The 14,593-nt window shown below is 43.2% G+C and overlaps 1 protein-coding gene across 1 annotated transcript in view; it reads left to right on the forward strand.

Annotated features, from left to right (window-relative positions):
* LOC121540096 (plakophilin-3) overlaps positions 1-13,878 on the forward strand; it is a 52,726-nt gene extending 38,848 nt beyond the window's left edge. Inside the window, exons 16-17 of the mRNA XM_045207642.1 lie at positions 1,732-1,819; positions 12,013-13,878. Coding sequence (XP_045063577.1) covers positions 1,732-1,819; positions 12,013-12,054 — 130 coding nt within the window. The 3' untranslated portion in view covers positions 12,055-13,878. The remainder of the gene's footprint in view (positions 1-1,731; positions 1,820-12,012) is intronic.
* The last annotated feature ends 715 nt before the right edge of the window (positions 13,879-14,593 follow it).

Raw genomic sequence — 14,593 nt, forward strand, 5'->3', positions numbered from 1 at the left:
GACAGATCTCAGGCTCTGTTCTTCACAGCTCTGTATGGGTTTTGACTGACAGCACTGCTAATTGGGCAACCTTTGCTAATGTTTTGTTGTCTGAGTGAGAGAAATGCTGTAAATTAAAACGACTATGTATTTTGAAAGATGAGACGTTGAGGATTATAATAAATACCGCTTTGATGTCATACAACCAAGCCAAACACCTGAGTCCAAATGTGCACTTCACATTTCCAAATCATAAAACTCATGTTATATACAGTGTCAACCTTTATGATCACTTGTGTTTGATGTACAGTTACAAGATGGCGTGGCGTCACACCATGGGTTGTTCTGAACAGAATGATCCTGTGTTTGTCTATTGTGATTAAAAGTTGCTGCGGAACACGCGCCTGAGTGCACTCGTGATTCCTCGTGACCTTGGGACTATAAGATTCTCTCTGCGCAAAGCATAGTTCTGAGATATTGAGCATCAAAGTTTTCACATCTCAGATCTCAGAACTGTTTTGTAATTAATTAATCTTTCGTAACCCATTCATAACCCATTATAGTATTAAAAATCCTGAGACGTTGGTAAATTCGTGTTTTTAAGGGGGGGTGCAATCGCAGATAAAACCTTATGGCTCAGAATTTTTTTTATCTGGGTTCAGCCATTAGGCTCTATCTGGCAGTTCTGTATTAGACATGTTCAGTTTGTAAGTAAACTGTAGCTATTTGAATACATAAATGATAGAACAACAGTATTTTACCAAGAAAGTGTCAGAACACATCATCAAATACTTTAAGAAATATATTATGATCATCAGACTAATTACTGTCATCACCGAACAACGATGTGACGACATCATTTCCTTTAAGGTTTCTGACAGTGTTGATTTTTTTTTGCTTGCGTGTCGTTATCGCTGGCTCGACTAGCCTAGACCATGCTTAGAGGGAGATGGCAAAGACACGCGTTCTGATTGGTCCTTCTGTATTTGTTCAGGCTTGTGATTGGATTGCACATGGAACCATATGGTGCCAAGTTCAAATGGTTTTACGCAGAAAGGACTTACTAGTTTTTTACATTTCTTCACTTAAAATGTACTTTGAAAGAAATCTAACTCCACAGACTTATGAAAGGTCAAACTAAAGGTCAATTATATGTGACTAACTCATTTTTGACAAAAATGTCATATAAAACGTCCTTTCTATGCACACCAAAATGATGATCTGTTTCTCTGAATTGCCTTGTGAAAGCCTAACACTGTATGATCGTATTTTACAACTTAGCTAGTCATGTTGGCAATAGAACATGCTTTCAAATGATGCCCACCTGACCCAGATTGCGATTTATAATGGGCCGTTTTTTGGATTGCGTAAACAACAACAGTAATTGTGTGATGGTGGGGATGCAGGGCTGTGTTCCATACAAAACCAACTATAAGTGTTCTTGGTCTAGTTCCTCAACGGCACCATGTCATTCTTTTGGCTTATGTTGCACCAACCCCACATTTTCCAGGAATTAGAGCGAATCTTAGTCCAACTGCTAGTTTATAACCTGGTATTTATGGTGTCTCTCTTGTAGTCCAGCTAGTTAAAAACCTGGTATTTATGGTGTCTCTCTTGTAGTCCAGCTAGTTAAAAACCTGGTATTTATGGTGTCTCTCTTGTAGTCCAGCTAGTTAAAAACCTGGTATTTATGGTGTCTCTCTTGTAGTCCAGCTAGTTAATAACCTGGTCTTTATGGTGTCTCTCTTGTAGCCCTGGGAAGCTGAAAGCAGCCAAAGCAGCAGCCACAGTCCTCTGCAACATGTTCCAGTACAAGAAGCTGCACAAGGACTACAAACAGGTGAGAAACACCACTGGAGAATGGTAGAGAGGAGAGGATCACAGACTACTGGAGAATGGTAGAGAGGAGGATCACAGACTACTGGAGAATGGTAGAGAGGAGAGGATCACAGACTACTGGAGAATGGTAGATAGGAGGATCATAGACTACTGGAGAATGGTAGAGAGGAGGATCACAGACTACTGGAGAATGGTAGAGAGGAGGATCATAGACTACTGGAGAATGGTAGAGAGGAGAGGATCACAGACTACTGGAGAATGGTAGAGAGGAGGATCATAGACTACTGGAGAATGGTAGAGAGGAGAGGATCACAGACTACTGGAGAATGGTAGAGAGGAGAGGATCACAGACTACTGGAGAATGGTAGAGAGGAGGTTCACAGACTACTGGAGAATGGTAGAGAGGAGAGGATCACAGACTACTGGAGAATGGTAGAGAGGAGGATCACAGACTACTGGAGAATGGTAGAGAGGAGAGGTTCACAGACTACTGGAGAATGGTAGAGAGGAGGATCATAGACTACTGGAGAATGGTAGAGAGGAGGATCACAGACTACTGGAGAATGGTAGAGAGGAGGATCACAGACTACTGGAGAATGGTAGAGAGGAGGATCATAGACTACTGGAGAATGGTAGAGAGGAGAGGATCACAGACTACTGGAGAATGGTAGAGAGGAGAGGATCACAGACTACTGGAGAATGGTAGAGAGGAGGATCACAGACTACTGGAGAATGGTAGAGAGGAGAGGATCACAGACTACTGGAGAATGGTAGAGAGGAGGATCACAGACTACTGGAGAATGGTAGAGAGGAGAGGTTCACAGACTACTGGAGAATGGTAGAGAGGAGAGGATCACAGACTACTGGAGAATGGTAGAGAGGAGGATCACAGACTACTGGAGAATGGTAGAGAGGAGGATCACAGACTACTGGAGAATGGTAGAGAGGAGAGGATCACAGACTACTGGAGAATGGTAGAGAGGAGAGGATCACAGACTACTGGAGAATGGTAGAGAGGAGGATCACAGACTACTGGAGAATGGTAGAGAGGAGGATCACAGACTACTGGAGAATGGTAGAGAGGAGGATCACAGACTACTGGAGAATGGTAGAGAGGAGGTTCACAGACTACTGGAGAATGGTAGAGAGGAGGATCACAGACTACTGGAGAATGGTAGAGAGGAGGATCACAGACTACTGGAGATTGGTAGAGAGGAGGATCACAGACTACTGGAGAATGGTAGAGAGGAGGTTCACAGACTACTGGAGAATGGTAGAGAGGAGGATCACAGACTACTGGAGAATGGTAGAGAGGAGGATCACAGACTACTGGAGAATGGTAGAGAGGAGGATCACAGACTACTGGAGAATGGTAGAGAGGAGGATCACAGACTACTGGAGAATGGTAGAGAGGAGGATCATAGACTACTGGAGAATGGTAGAGAGGAGGATCATAGACTACTGGAGAATGGTAGAGAGGAGGATCATAGACTGCTGGAGAATGGTAGAGAGGAGGATCATAGACTGCTGGAGAATGGTAGAGAGGAGGATCACAGACTACTGGAGAATGGTAGAGAGGAGGATCACAGACTACTGGAGAATGGTAGAGAGGAGGATCATAGACTACTGGAGAATGGTAGAGAGGAAGATCACAGACTACTGGAGAATGGTAGAGAAGAGGTTCACAGACTACTGGAGAATGGTAGAGAGGAGGATCATAGACTACTGGAGAATGGTAGAGAGGAGAGGTTCACAGACTACTGGAGAATGGTAGAGAGGCGGATCACAGACTACTGGAGAATGGTAGAGAGGAGGATCACAGACTACTGGAGAATGGTAGAGAGGAGGATCACAGACTACTGGAGAATGGTAGAGAGGAGGTTCACAGACTACTGGAGAATGATAGAGAGGAGGATCATAGACTACTGGAGAATGGTAGAGAGGAGGATCATAGACTACTGGAGAATGGTAGAGAGGAGGTTCACAGACTACTGGAGAATGGTAGAGAGGAGGATCACAGACTACTGGAGAATGGTAAAGAGGAGGTTCACAGACTACTGGAGAATGGTAAAGTGGAGAGGATCACAGACTACTGGAGAATGGTAGAGAGGAGGATCACAGACTACTGGAGAATGGTAGAGAAGAGGTTCACAGACTACTGGAGAATGGTAGAGAGGAGGTTCACAGACTACTGGAGAATGGTAGAGAGGAGGTTCACAGACTACTGGAGAATGGTAGAGAGGAGGATCACAGACTACTGGATAATGGTAGAGAGGAGGTTCACAGACTACTGGAGAATGGTAGAGAGGAGGATCATAGACTACTGGAGAATGGTATAGAGGAGGATCATAGACTACTGGAGAATGGTAGAGAGGAGGTTCACAGACTACTGGAGAATGGTAGAGAGGAGGATCATAGACTACTGGAGAATGGTAGAGAAGAGGTTCACAGACTACTGGAGAATGGTAGAGAAGAGGTTCACAGACTACTGGAGAATGGTAGAGAGGAGGTTCACAGACTACTGGAGAATGGTAGAGAAGAGGTTCACAGACTACTGGAGAATGGTAGAGAGGAGGCTCACAGACTACTGGAGAATGGTAGAGAAGAGGTTCACAGACTACTGGAGAATGGTAGAGAGGAGGTTCACAGACTACTGGAGAATGGTAGAGAAGAGGTTCACAGACTACTGGAGAATGGTAGAGAGGAGGATCATAGACTACTGGAGAATTGTAGAGAGGAGAGGATCACAGACTATTGGAGAATGGTAGAGAAGAGGTTCACAGACTACTGGAGAATGGTAGAAAAGAGGTTCACAGACTACTGGAGAATGGTAGAGAGGAGGATCACAGACTACTGGAGAATGGTAGAGAAGAGGTTCACAGACTACTGGAGAATGGTAGAGAGGAGGATCATAGACTACTGGAGAATGGTAGAGAGGAGAGGATCACAGACTACTGGAGAATGGTAGAGAGGAGGTTCACAGACTACTGGAGAATGGTAGAGAGGAGGATCACAGACTACTGGAGAATGGTAGAGAGGAGGATCATAGACTACTGGAGAATGGTAGAGAGGAGGATCATAGACTACTGGAGAATGGTAGAGAGGAGGATCATAGACTACTGGAGAATGGTAGAGAGGAGGATCATAGACTACTGGAGAATGGTAGAGAGGAGGATCATAGACTACTGGAGAATGGTAGAGAGGAGGATCACAGACTACTGGAGAATGGTAGAGAGGAGGATCATAGACTACTGGAGAATGGTAGAGAGGAGGATCATAGACTACTGGAGAATGGTAGAGAGGAGGATCATAGACTGCTGGAGAATGGTAGAGAGGAGGATCATAGACTGCTGGAGAATGGTAGAGAGGAGGATCACAGACTGCTGGAGAATGGTAGAGAGGAGAGGTTCACAGACTTCTGGAGAATGGTAGAGAGGAGGATCATAGACTACTGGAGAATGGTAGAGAGGAGAGGATCACAGACTACTGGAGAATGGTAGAGAGGAGAGGATCACAGACTACTGGAGAATGGTAGAGAGGAGAGGGCACTAAGGACATAACACAGGTAGTACTGTACTGGTAGAGAGGAGGTTGAGAAGACTCTTTATTGCCTCATTGCTGGGTAAGTCTGCTATCTCCCTTGTCTGGTAGGGAATCAGAGCTTTTATCTATCATTCACATGCATGCATGCACATACACATATACACACACACACACACACACACACAAACGAACACACACACACAAAAAAACACACACACACACAGCGTAAAGTAAATGATCAGTGCTTAGATATACGGCTGGCATAAAACTTTCACCTCATAGTGAATGGATGACTGTAGAACCCAACCCTCATTCCCGTGTCTGCGTGTGTGTGTGTGTGTGTGTGTGAGTGTGTGTGAGTGAATAGGATCACATGTTTGTGTGTGCATGTGACGCAGTTTGCATCCCATTAACCAGCTTTGAGGATAGGGAGGGTTCATATTCAAACAAAAACATACACCTCTAACGGTTAGGCGGCAGGTAGCCTAGCGGTTAGAGTTAACCCAAAGGCTGCGGGTCCAAATACCTGAGCCGACCAGGTGGAAATGTGTCAATGTGCCCTTGAGCAAGGCACTTAACCCAAGTTTGTTCCAGGGGCGCCGTACTACTATGACCTCTGACCCTGTAAAACAACACATTTCATTGTGGTCCTCTGTAGCTCAGCTGGTAGAGCACGGCGCTTGTAACGCCAGGGTAGTGGGTTCGTTCCCCGGGACCACCCATACACAAAAATGTATGTACGCATGACTGTAAGTCGCTTTGGATAAAAGCGTCTGCTAAATGGCTTATTATTATTTTTATTTTTTTGGGGGTTCCTACTTAGCGTAATCTTTATGCTCACACACAGTAATGTAGAATATGATCATATGTGCCATTTAGCAGACGCTTTTATCCAAAGCGACTTACAGTCAGTCATTTTACATATGGGTGGCCGCAGTGGAAATTCATCCTATGGTATCTGCTGTTGTAAGCGCCATGCTCTACCGATTCAGCCACACAGGGCCACCCAAACATACACACATACACACATACACACACACTCATACACACATACACACACACTCATACACACATACACACACACTCATACACACATACACACACACTCATACACACATACTCATACACACATACACACATACACACACACTCATACACACATACACACACACTCATACACACATATACACACACTCATACACACATACACAAACACATATACACATACACAAACACACATACACACACACACACACATACACACACTCATACACATACACACACACACACATACACACACACACACACATACACACAAACACATACACACACACACACACATACACAAACACATACACACATATACACATACACAAACACATACACACATGTACACATACACACATACACACACACACATACACACATATACACACACACACACAAAGACATGTGAGAGGCTTGCTAGAAATGTTGCTGTTTCAGATTGTGGTCCGCCCCACCTGAAGGGAACAGCTCTCTCTGTCTTAGGGGATTTCCTGGTGAACAAGTCCCAACACACCCAAAATACCTCCCTCCCTCTACAGTACCTGCAAGCTTCTTCTCCACAGATTGTTTTTTTTTGTACAACTATTTGAACAGTTTATCATAAAAGAAACAATTCCCAACATGTCTCAACTGTCATGTGTAATAAATTCATTGGGACTGAGTTCTGTTAGGTTGTTAAACCTTCTGTACGTTAGACTGCAACATTAGCTACTGTACAGCCAGTGTGTCTCAAGCTCAAAGGTCACATGTACTGCATTTTTCACTTGACACAATTACTCCCCTTTCTGAGTTTCAAAGGTCACAGATCAGTATGTTAGTCTGGTGCCAGATCAGTATGTTAGCCTGGTCCCAGATCAGTATGTTAGTCTGGTGCCAGATCAGTATGTTAGCCTGGTGCCAGATCAGTATATTAGCCTGGTCCCAGATCAGTATATTAGCCTGGTGCCAGATCAGTATATTAGCCTGGTCCCAGATCAGTATATTAGCCTGGTCCCAGATCAGTATGTTAGCCTGGTGCCAGATCAGTATGTTAGCCTGGTGCCAGATCAGTATGTTAGCCTGGTGCCAGATCAGTATATTAGCCTGGTGTCAGATCAGTATATTAGCCTGGTGCCAGATCAGTATGTTAGCCTGGTCCCAGATCAGTATATTAGCCTGGTCTCAGATCAGTATGTTAGCCTGGTCCCAGATCAGTATATTAGCTTGGTCCCAGATCAGTATGTTAGCCTGGTCCCAGATCAGTATATTAGCCTGGTCCAAGATCAGTATGTTAGCCTGGTGCCAGATCAGTATATTAGCCTGGTGCCAGATCAGTATATTAGCCTGGTCCCAGATCAGTATATTAGCCTGGTCCCAGATCAGTATGTTAGCCTGGTGCCAGATCAGTATGTTAGCCTGGTGCCAGATCAGTATGTTAGCCTGGTGCCAGATCAGTATATTAGCCTGGTGTCAGATCAGTATATTAGCCTGGTGCCAGATCAGTATGTTAGCCTGGTCCCAGATCAGTATATTAGCCTGGTCCCAGATCAGTATGTTAGCCTGGTCCCAGATCAGTATATTAGCCTGGTCCCAGATCAGTATGTTAGCCTGGTCCCAGATCAGTATATTAGCCTGGTCCCAGATCAGTATGTTAGCCTGGTGCCAGATCAGTATATTAGCCTGGTGTCAGATCAGTATATTAGCCTGGTGCCAGATCAGTATGTTAGCCTGGTCCCAGATCAGTATGTTAGCCTGGTCCCAGATCAGTATATTAGCCTGGTCCCAGATCAGTATATTAGCCTGGTGCCAGATCAGTATGTTAGCCTGGTCCCAGATCAGTATATTAGCCTGGTGCCAGATCAGTATATTAGCCTGGTCCCAGATCAGTATATTAGCCTGGTGCCAGATCAGTATATTAGCCTGGTCCCAGATCAATATGTTAGCCTGGTGCCAGATCAGTATATTAGCCTGGTGCCAGATCAGTATGTTAGCCTGGTCCCAGATCAGTATGTTAGCCTGGTCCCAGATCAGTATATTAGCCTGGTCCCAGATCAGTATGTTAGCCTGGTCCCAGATCAGTATATTAGCCTGGTCCCAGATCAGTATGTTAGCCTGGTGCCAGATCAGTATATTAGCCTGGTGCCAGATCAGTATATTAGCCTGGTCCCAGATCAGTATATTAGCCTGGTCCCAGATCAGTATGTTAGCCTGGTGCCAGATCAGTATGTTAGCCTGGTGCCAGATCAGTATGTTAGCCTGGTGCCAGATCAGTATATTAGCCTGGTGTCAGATCAGTATATTAGCCTGGTGCCAGATCAGTATGTTAGCCTGGTCCCAGATCAGTATATTAGCCTGGTCCCAGATCAGTATGTTAGCCTGGTCCCAGATCAGTATATTAGCCTGGTCCCAGATCAGTATGTTAGCCTGGTCCCAGAACAGTATATTAGCCTGGTCCCAGATCAGTATGTTAGCCTGGTGCCAGATCAGTATATTAGCCTGGTGTCAGATCAGTATATTAGCCTGGTGCCAGATCAGTATGTTAGCCTGGTCCCAGATCAGTATGTTAGCCTGGTCCCAGATCAGTATATTAGCCTGGTCCCAGATCAGTATATTAGCCTGGTGCCAGATCAGTATGTTAGCCTGGTCCCAGATCAGTATATTAGCCTGGTGCCAGATCAGTATATTAGCCTGGTCCCCAATCTGTTTGTGCTGTCCTGCCAACTCCTATTCAGGGGTGTAGCGCAGTTTCGAATGCCCCTGAAAGGTTGCTTGTTCGAATCCCCAAGCCGACTAGGTGAAAATTCTGTTGATGTGCCCTTGAGCAATGCACTTAACCTTAATTGCTCTTATGAGTTCAAATCAAATCAAATCAAATTTTATTGGTCACATGCGCCGAATACAACAGGTGCAGACATTACAGTGAAATGCTTACTTACAGCCCTTAACCAACAGTGCATTTATTTTAAACAAAAAAAGTAAGAATAAAACAACAACAAAAAAAGTGTTGAGAAAAAAGAGCAGAAGTAAAATAAAGTGACAGTAGGGAGGCTATATATACAGGGGGGTACCGTTGCAGAGTCAATGTGCGGGGGCACCGGCTAGTTGAGGTAGTTGAGGTAATATGTACATGTGGGTAGAGTTAAAGTGACTATGCATAAATACTTAACAGAGTAGCAGCAGCGTAAAAAGGATGGGGTGGGGGGGCAGTGCAAATAGTCCGGGTAGCCATGATTAGCTGTTCAGGAGTCTTATGGCTTGGGGGTAGAAGCTGTTGAGAAGTCTTTTGGACCTAGACTTGGCACTCCGGTACCGCTTGCCGTGCGGTAGCAGAGAGAACAGTCTATGACTAGGGTGGCTGGAGTCTTTGACAATTTTGAGGGCCTTCCTCTGACACCGCCTGGTATAGAGGTCCTGGATGGCAGGAAGCTTTGCCCCAGTGATGTACTGGGCCGTACGCACTACCCTCTGTAGTGCCTTGCGGTCGGAGGCCAAGCAGTTGCCATACCAGGCGGTGATGCAACCAGTCAGGATGCTCTCGATGGTGCAGCTGTAGAATTTTTTGAGGATCTGAGGACCCATGCCAAATCTTTTCAGTCTCCTGCATCTGGTAAAGGTAAAGGAACAACCTATGTCAACTCTGTCAGACACCATAAAAGTCATTTCATTTTTACACTTATTGTCCAACAGGTGTTTAAAGGCCTTGATTGTCTAATTCTAACATTAGATTATTCAAATATGTAATACAATGTTTTATAGCACTATTAAAAACATTTTGCCATGTTTTTCTAGATTTAGAACATAAAACAACATTTATAAAGCAAACATTATCCCTTAGGTCTAGCATTATCCCTTAGGTCTATCACAGCAAATACTTCAATTGTGTAAGTTGATGTTGCAGAACAGTGACAACATTTTTTTCTTCTGATTATTGACAAAATAATCGATCTTAAAGGAAAACTCCACCCAAAAAAACTATAATTTGGTATTTGTTTCATTAGTCCTTTGTTGACATAGTCCCAAAATGTTTTGCTTGTCAGCAATCAAGTTTTCAAGATATGTAACTTTCAAAATACAGAAATCATCCCCATATAATGCATTTTGCATCATATGATGCTGCGTTCTGCTGTGTTTTTTCATTTCGGGACTATGTCAACAAATGGACTAATGAAACAAATACCCAAAGATATTTTTTAGGTGGAGTTTTCCTTTAAGGGCGGTTAATCAGTGATGGAGTTGACAACAAATACTCAACACAGACCTCATATTTTTGCCTCTAAAAATAAAAGTTCAATACAAACATTTGTAAAATATGGAAAATTATTTATTTGAAAATCCCCAATAAAAACATAACCATTCTATCAGATCTTTCAGCACTCTGACGGAGTTGACGTTATACAAAAATATGACTGAGTTTATGTTTTACGGAGTTGACAAAAATGGAATTTTTCTTCTTAATTCAAGTGGTATACACAGTAGCAATTTAGTTTTTCCTCAGTTGCTTTCTGACTCGAAAACTTAACTGAATGTAACATATTTGAACCAAAATTCATATTCTATCTAAATCTATCAGGCAGATGGCGTTGACAGTTTATGGTTGTGACCAGGATGATTCCAATATTGTTTAAATCTATCAAAAGTAGAGAACTTTCCAGACCATGAGTGCTCTGGTTGCACTACATGTAATGAGGACATGAAGAAGGGGTCCTTATGGTGTAGCTGACCCTGCTTATTCCTGATTCATTTAGGATTTTAGACAAATCTGACGGAGTTAACCAAACCTCCAGACACATCTTTTAGGAATCTAAATTTTTTGGGAGAAATATTATTTAAAGTTACAGAGGACTATTGCAAGAAACTACATAAGATAATGTTCAGTTAATATCCATTATTGCCAGTTTTTAGAATTTTGTAAACTTTTTGGGAGAGTTTGAAATTGGGATCCTTTGCTCCAGACAATGGAATTTCCAGGCATAGGGCCGACGTGGAAATGAATAATATTGAAAGATGAAAATTCCAAAAAACAAATATATTCCCATATAAAATTCCCCTAAATGTACATTTCAAGCTCAAATAATGCAAACACAAAACAAAATTATCAACTATAAAAATGTACGTTTCCCTGCCGGAAAAGGATTGTCCCGACTTTCATGAATCCCTGAGCTAATTTCCTGCTATTCTACCCATTTTGCCGTGAAGCTGAGAGAAAAATGTGCAGTTTAAAGCAAATTTCCTGTAATAAAAAAATGGTAATTCATGGCTTATGACATGTTTACATTTACATTTTAGTCATTTAGTAGACGCTCTTATCCAGAGCGACTTACAGGAGCAATTAGGGTTAAGTGCCTTGCTCAAGGGCACATCGACAGATTTTTCACCTAGTCGGCTCGGGGATTAGAACCTGCGACCTTTCGGTTACTGGCACAACGCTCTTACCCACTAAGCTACCTGCCGCCTACCTGCTGTGCCGTGTTCATATGCTATCTTGCGGGGGGGCTGCAGAGGGGTGGGTGCTATTCTAGTGCTCCTATTGTAATTCTGCACAAACAGATCTGGGACCAGGCTAACAGTTAATACATACTTTCACATATGTCCTGACAAAACGTCTCTCATGTTTGTGTTTTACAGAAAGGGTTCACACGACCAGACTTTGCAGACGTGACAATCTAAAAAAGGAACAGATGCAATGTCTCTCGCGCCTTCTGCCAAGTGGCTGGAAACGTATGTGAACACTTAAGTGGTCAAAGACTGGTCTGTACAACTGAAAACATTGCTTCTTGGACTACTTCCTACTTATGGAGTTAGATGAACTACACCACAGTGCAAGTGACAACAGAGATGGAACCTGTATATTTTAATATAATATGTATTCAATGCTGTAGCTTTGAATGCTGTAGCTTTGAATGCTGTATGTTTGAATGCTGTATGTACTATATGGTGGAATCAGGGCCTTTTTTTCTCAATGCAACAAATCAGTCTGCTGTAACCAATAATGCTATGACTTGTTTCTCCTCCCTACCCAGCGTTGTTTGGAACAAACCCAAAGATTTAAGGCCCCATTTTGTTAACCTGGTCCCAGATCAGTTTGTGCTGTATAGCCAACTCTTATGGTCATTGTCACAATACAACACAAAACTGATCTGGGACCAGGCTAGTATTTTGTAGTAGGATGGTTTGCTATCAATGGTGCTTTTACTTTTGCTGAATGGTTGAATTATTGATGTTGTTCATTGTGTTTTTTGTATTAGTTTTTGTGTTGTCTGGGGTTTATTTCTCAGACAAAACCAGAGTATCACTGAAAGTTATAATGAGTTATAAATTAAAACGGAATGTATGTTTTTATGGATGTGTGGAAAAACTGAACTACTGACACCTGAACTGAACTACTGACACCTGAACTGAACTACCGGCACCTGAACTGAACTACCGACACCTGAACTGAACTACTGACACCTGAACTGAACTACCGACACCTGAACTGAACTACCGACACCTGAACTGAACTACAGACACCTGAACTGAACTACTGACACCTGAACTGAACTACCGGCACCTGAACTGAACTACCGACACCTGAACGGAACTACTGACACCTGAACTGAACTACCGACACCTGAACTGAACTACCGGCACCTGAACTGAACTACCGACACCTGAACGGAACTACTGACACCTGAACTGAACTACCGACACCTGAACTGAACTACTGACACCTGAACTGAACTACTGACACCTGAACTGAACTACCGACACCTGAACTGAACTACCGGCACCTAAACTGAACTACCGGCACCTGAACTGAACTACCGACACCTGAACTGAACTACTGACACCTGAACTGAACTACTGACACCTGAACTGAACTACCGACACCTGAACTGAACTACCGGCACCTGAACTGAACTACCGGCACCTGAACTGAACTACCGGCACCTGAACTGAACTACCGGCACCTGAACTGAACTACCGGCACCTGAACTGAACTACCGGCACCTGAACTGAACTACCGGCACCTGAACTGAACTACCGGCACCTGAACTGAACTACCGGCACCTGAACTGAACTACCGGCACCTGAACTGAACTACCGACACCAGAACTGAACTACCGACACCTGAACTGAACTACCGACACCTGAACTGAACTACCGACACCTGAACTGAACTACCGACACCTGAACTGAACTACCGACACCTGAACTGAACTACCGACACCTGAACTGAACTACCGACACCTGCACTGAACTACCGGCACCTGAACTGAACTACCGACACCTGAACTGAACAACTGACACCTGAACTGAAAGCTTTACACTTGTTTTTAGATCAGAGAGAAGACAAAGATCATTAGACTATGAGACCACTCTTATCTCCATCGACCATATGAAAGAAATTATACTAACTAATTTTTACATTGTGCTTTTTAACTGTTAACTGCAGATGTGTGTCGAATAAATCTGGATGATTTGTAACTAATAAAGCTAAAAGTCAATAAATGAGTTTTGTTATTGAGTATGAGAATAGAAAATAGATGTTCTTTCAAGGTTTAATATCAACCAGGGTCAGGACGTTTTTATTGAACAAACAATACATTGGACATGTATTAAATGCATTATGAAAAAACTCCTGCCCTTTTATAACAGGATGAAGCTGCATTTGTGCTCCATGCAGAAGTAGACATTGTTAATGTTGTAAATGGCTATTGTAGCTGGAAACGGCTGATTTTTTATGGAATATCTACATAGGCGTACAGAGGCCCATTATCAGCAACCATCAGTCCTGTGTTCCAATGGCACGTTGTGTTTGCTAATCCAAGTTTATCATTTTAAATGTTAATTGATCATTAGAAAACCCTTTTGCAATTATGTTAGCACAGCTGAAAACTGTTGTGCTGATTAAAGAAGCAATAAAACGGGCCTTCTTGAGACTAGTTGAGTATTTGGAACATCAGCAATTGTGGGTTCGATTACAGGCTCAAAATGGCCAGAAACAAAGAACTTTCTTCTGAAACTCGTCAGTCTATTCTTGTTCTGAGAAATGAAGGCTATTCCATGCGAGAAATTGCCAAGAAACTGAAGATCTCGTACAACGCTATGTACTACTCCAGGGTTCTTCAATTCCGGTCCTGGAGGGCCGAAACACCTCTGTTTTTCATCCTCTCCTTCTAATCAGGGGCTAATTCAGACCTGGGACACCAGGTGAGTGCAATTA

Source organism: Coregonus clupeaformis, chromosome 26 (genome assembly GCF_020615455.1).
Source record: "Coregonus clupeaformis isolate EN_2021a chromosome 26, ASM2061545v1, whole genome shotgun sequence".
NCBI classification, from domain to species: Eukaryota; Metazoa; Chordata; class Actinopteri; order Salmoniformes; family Salmonidae; genus Coregonus; species Coregonus clupeaformis.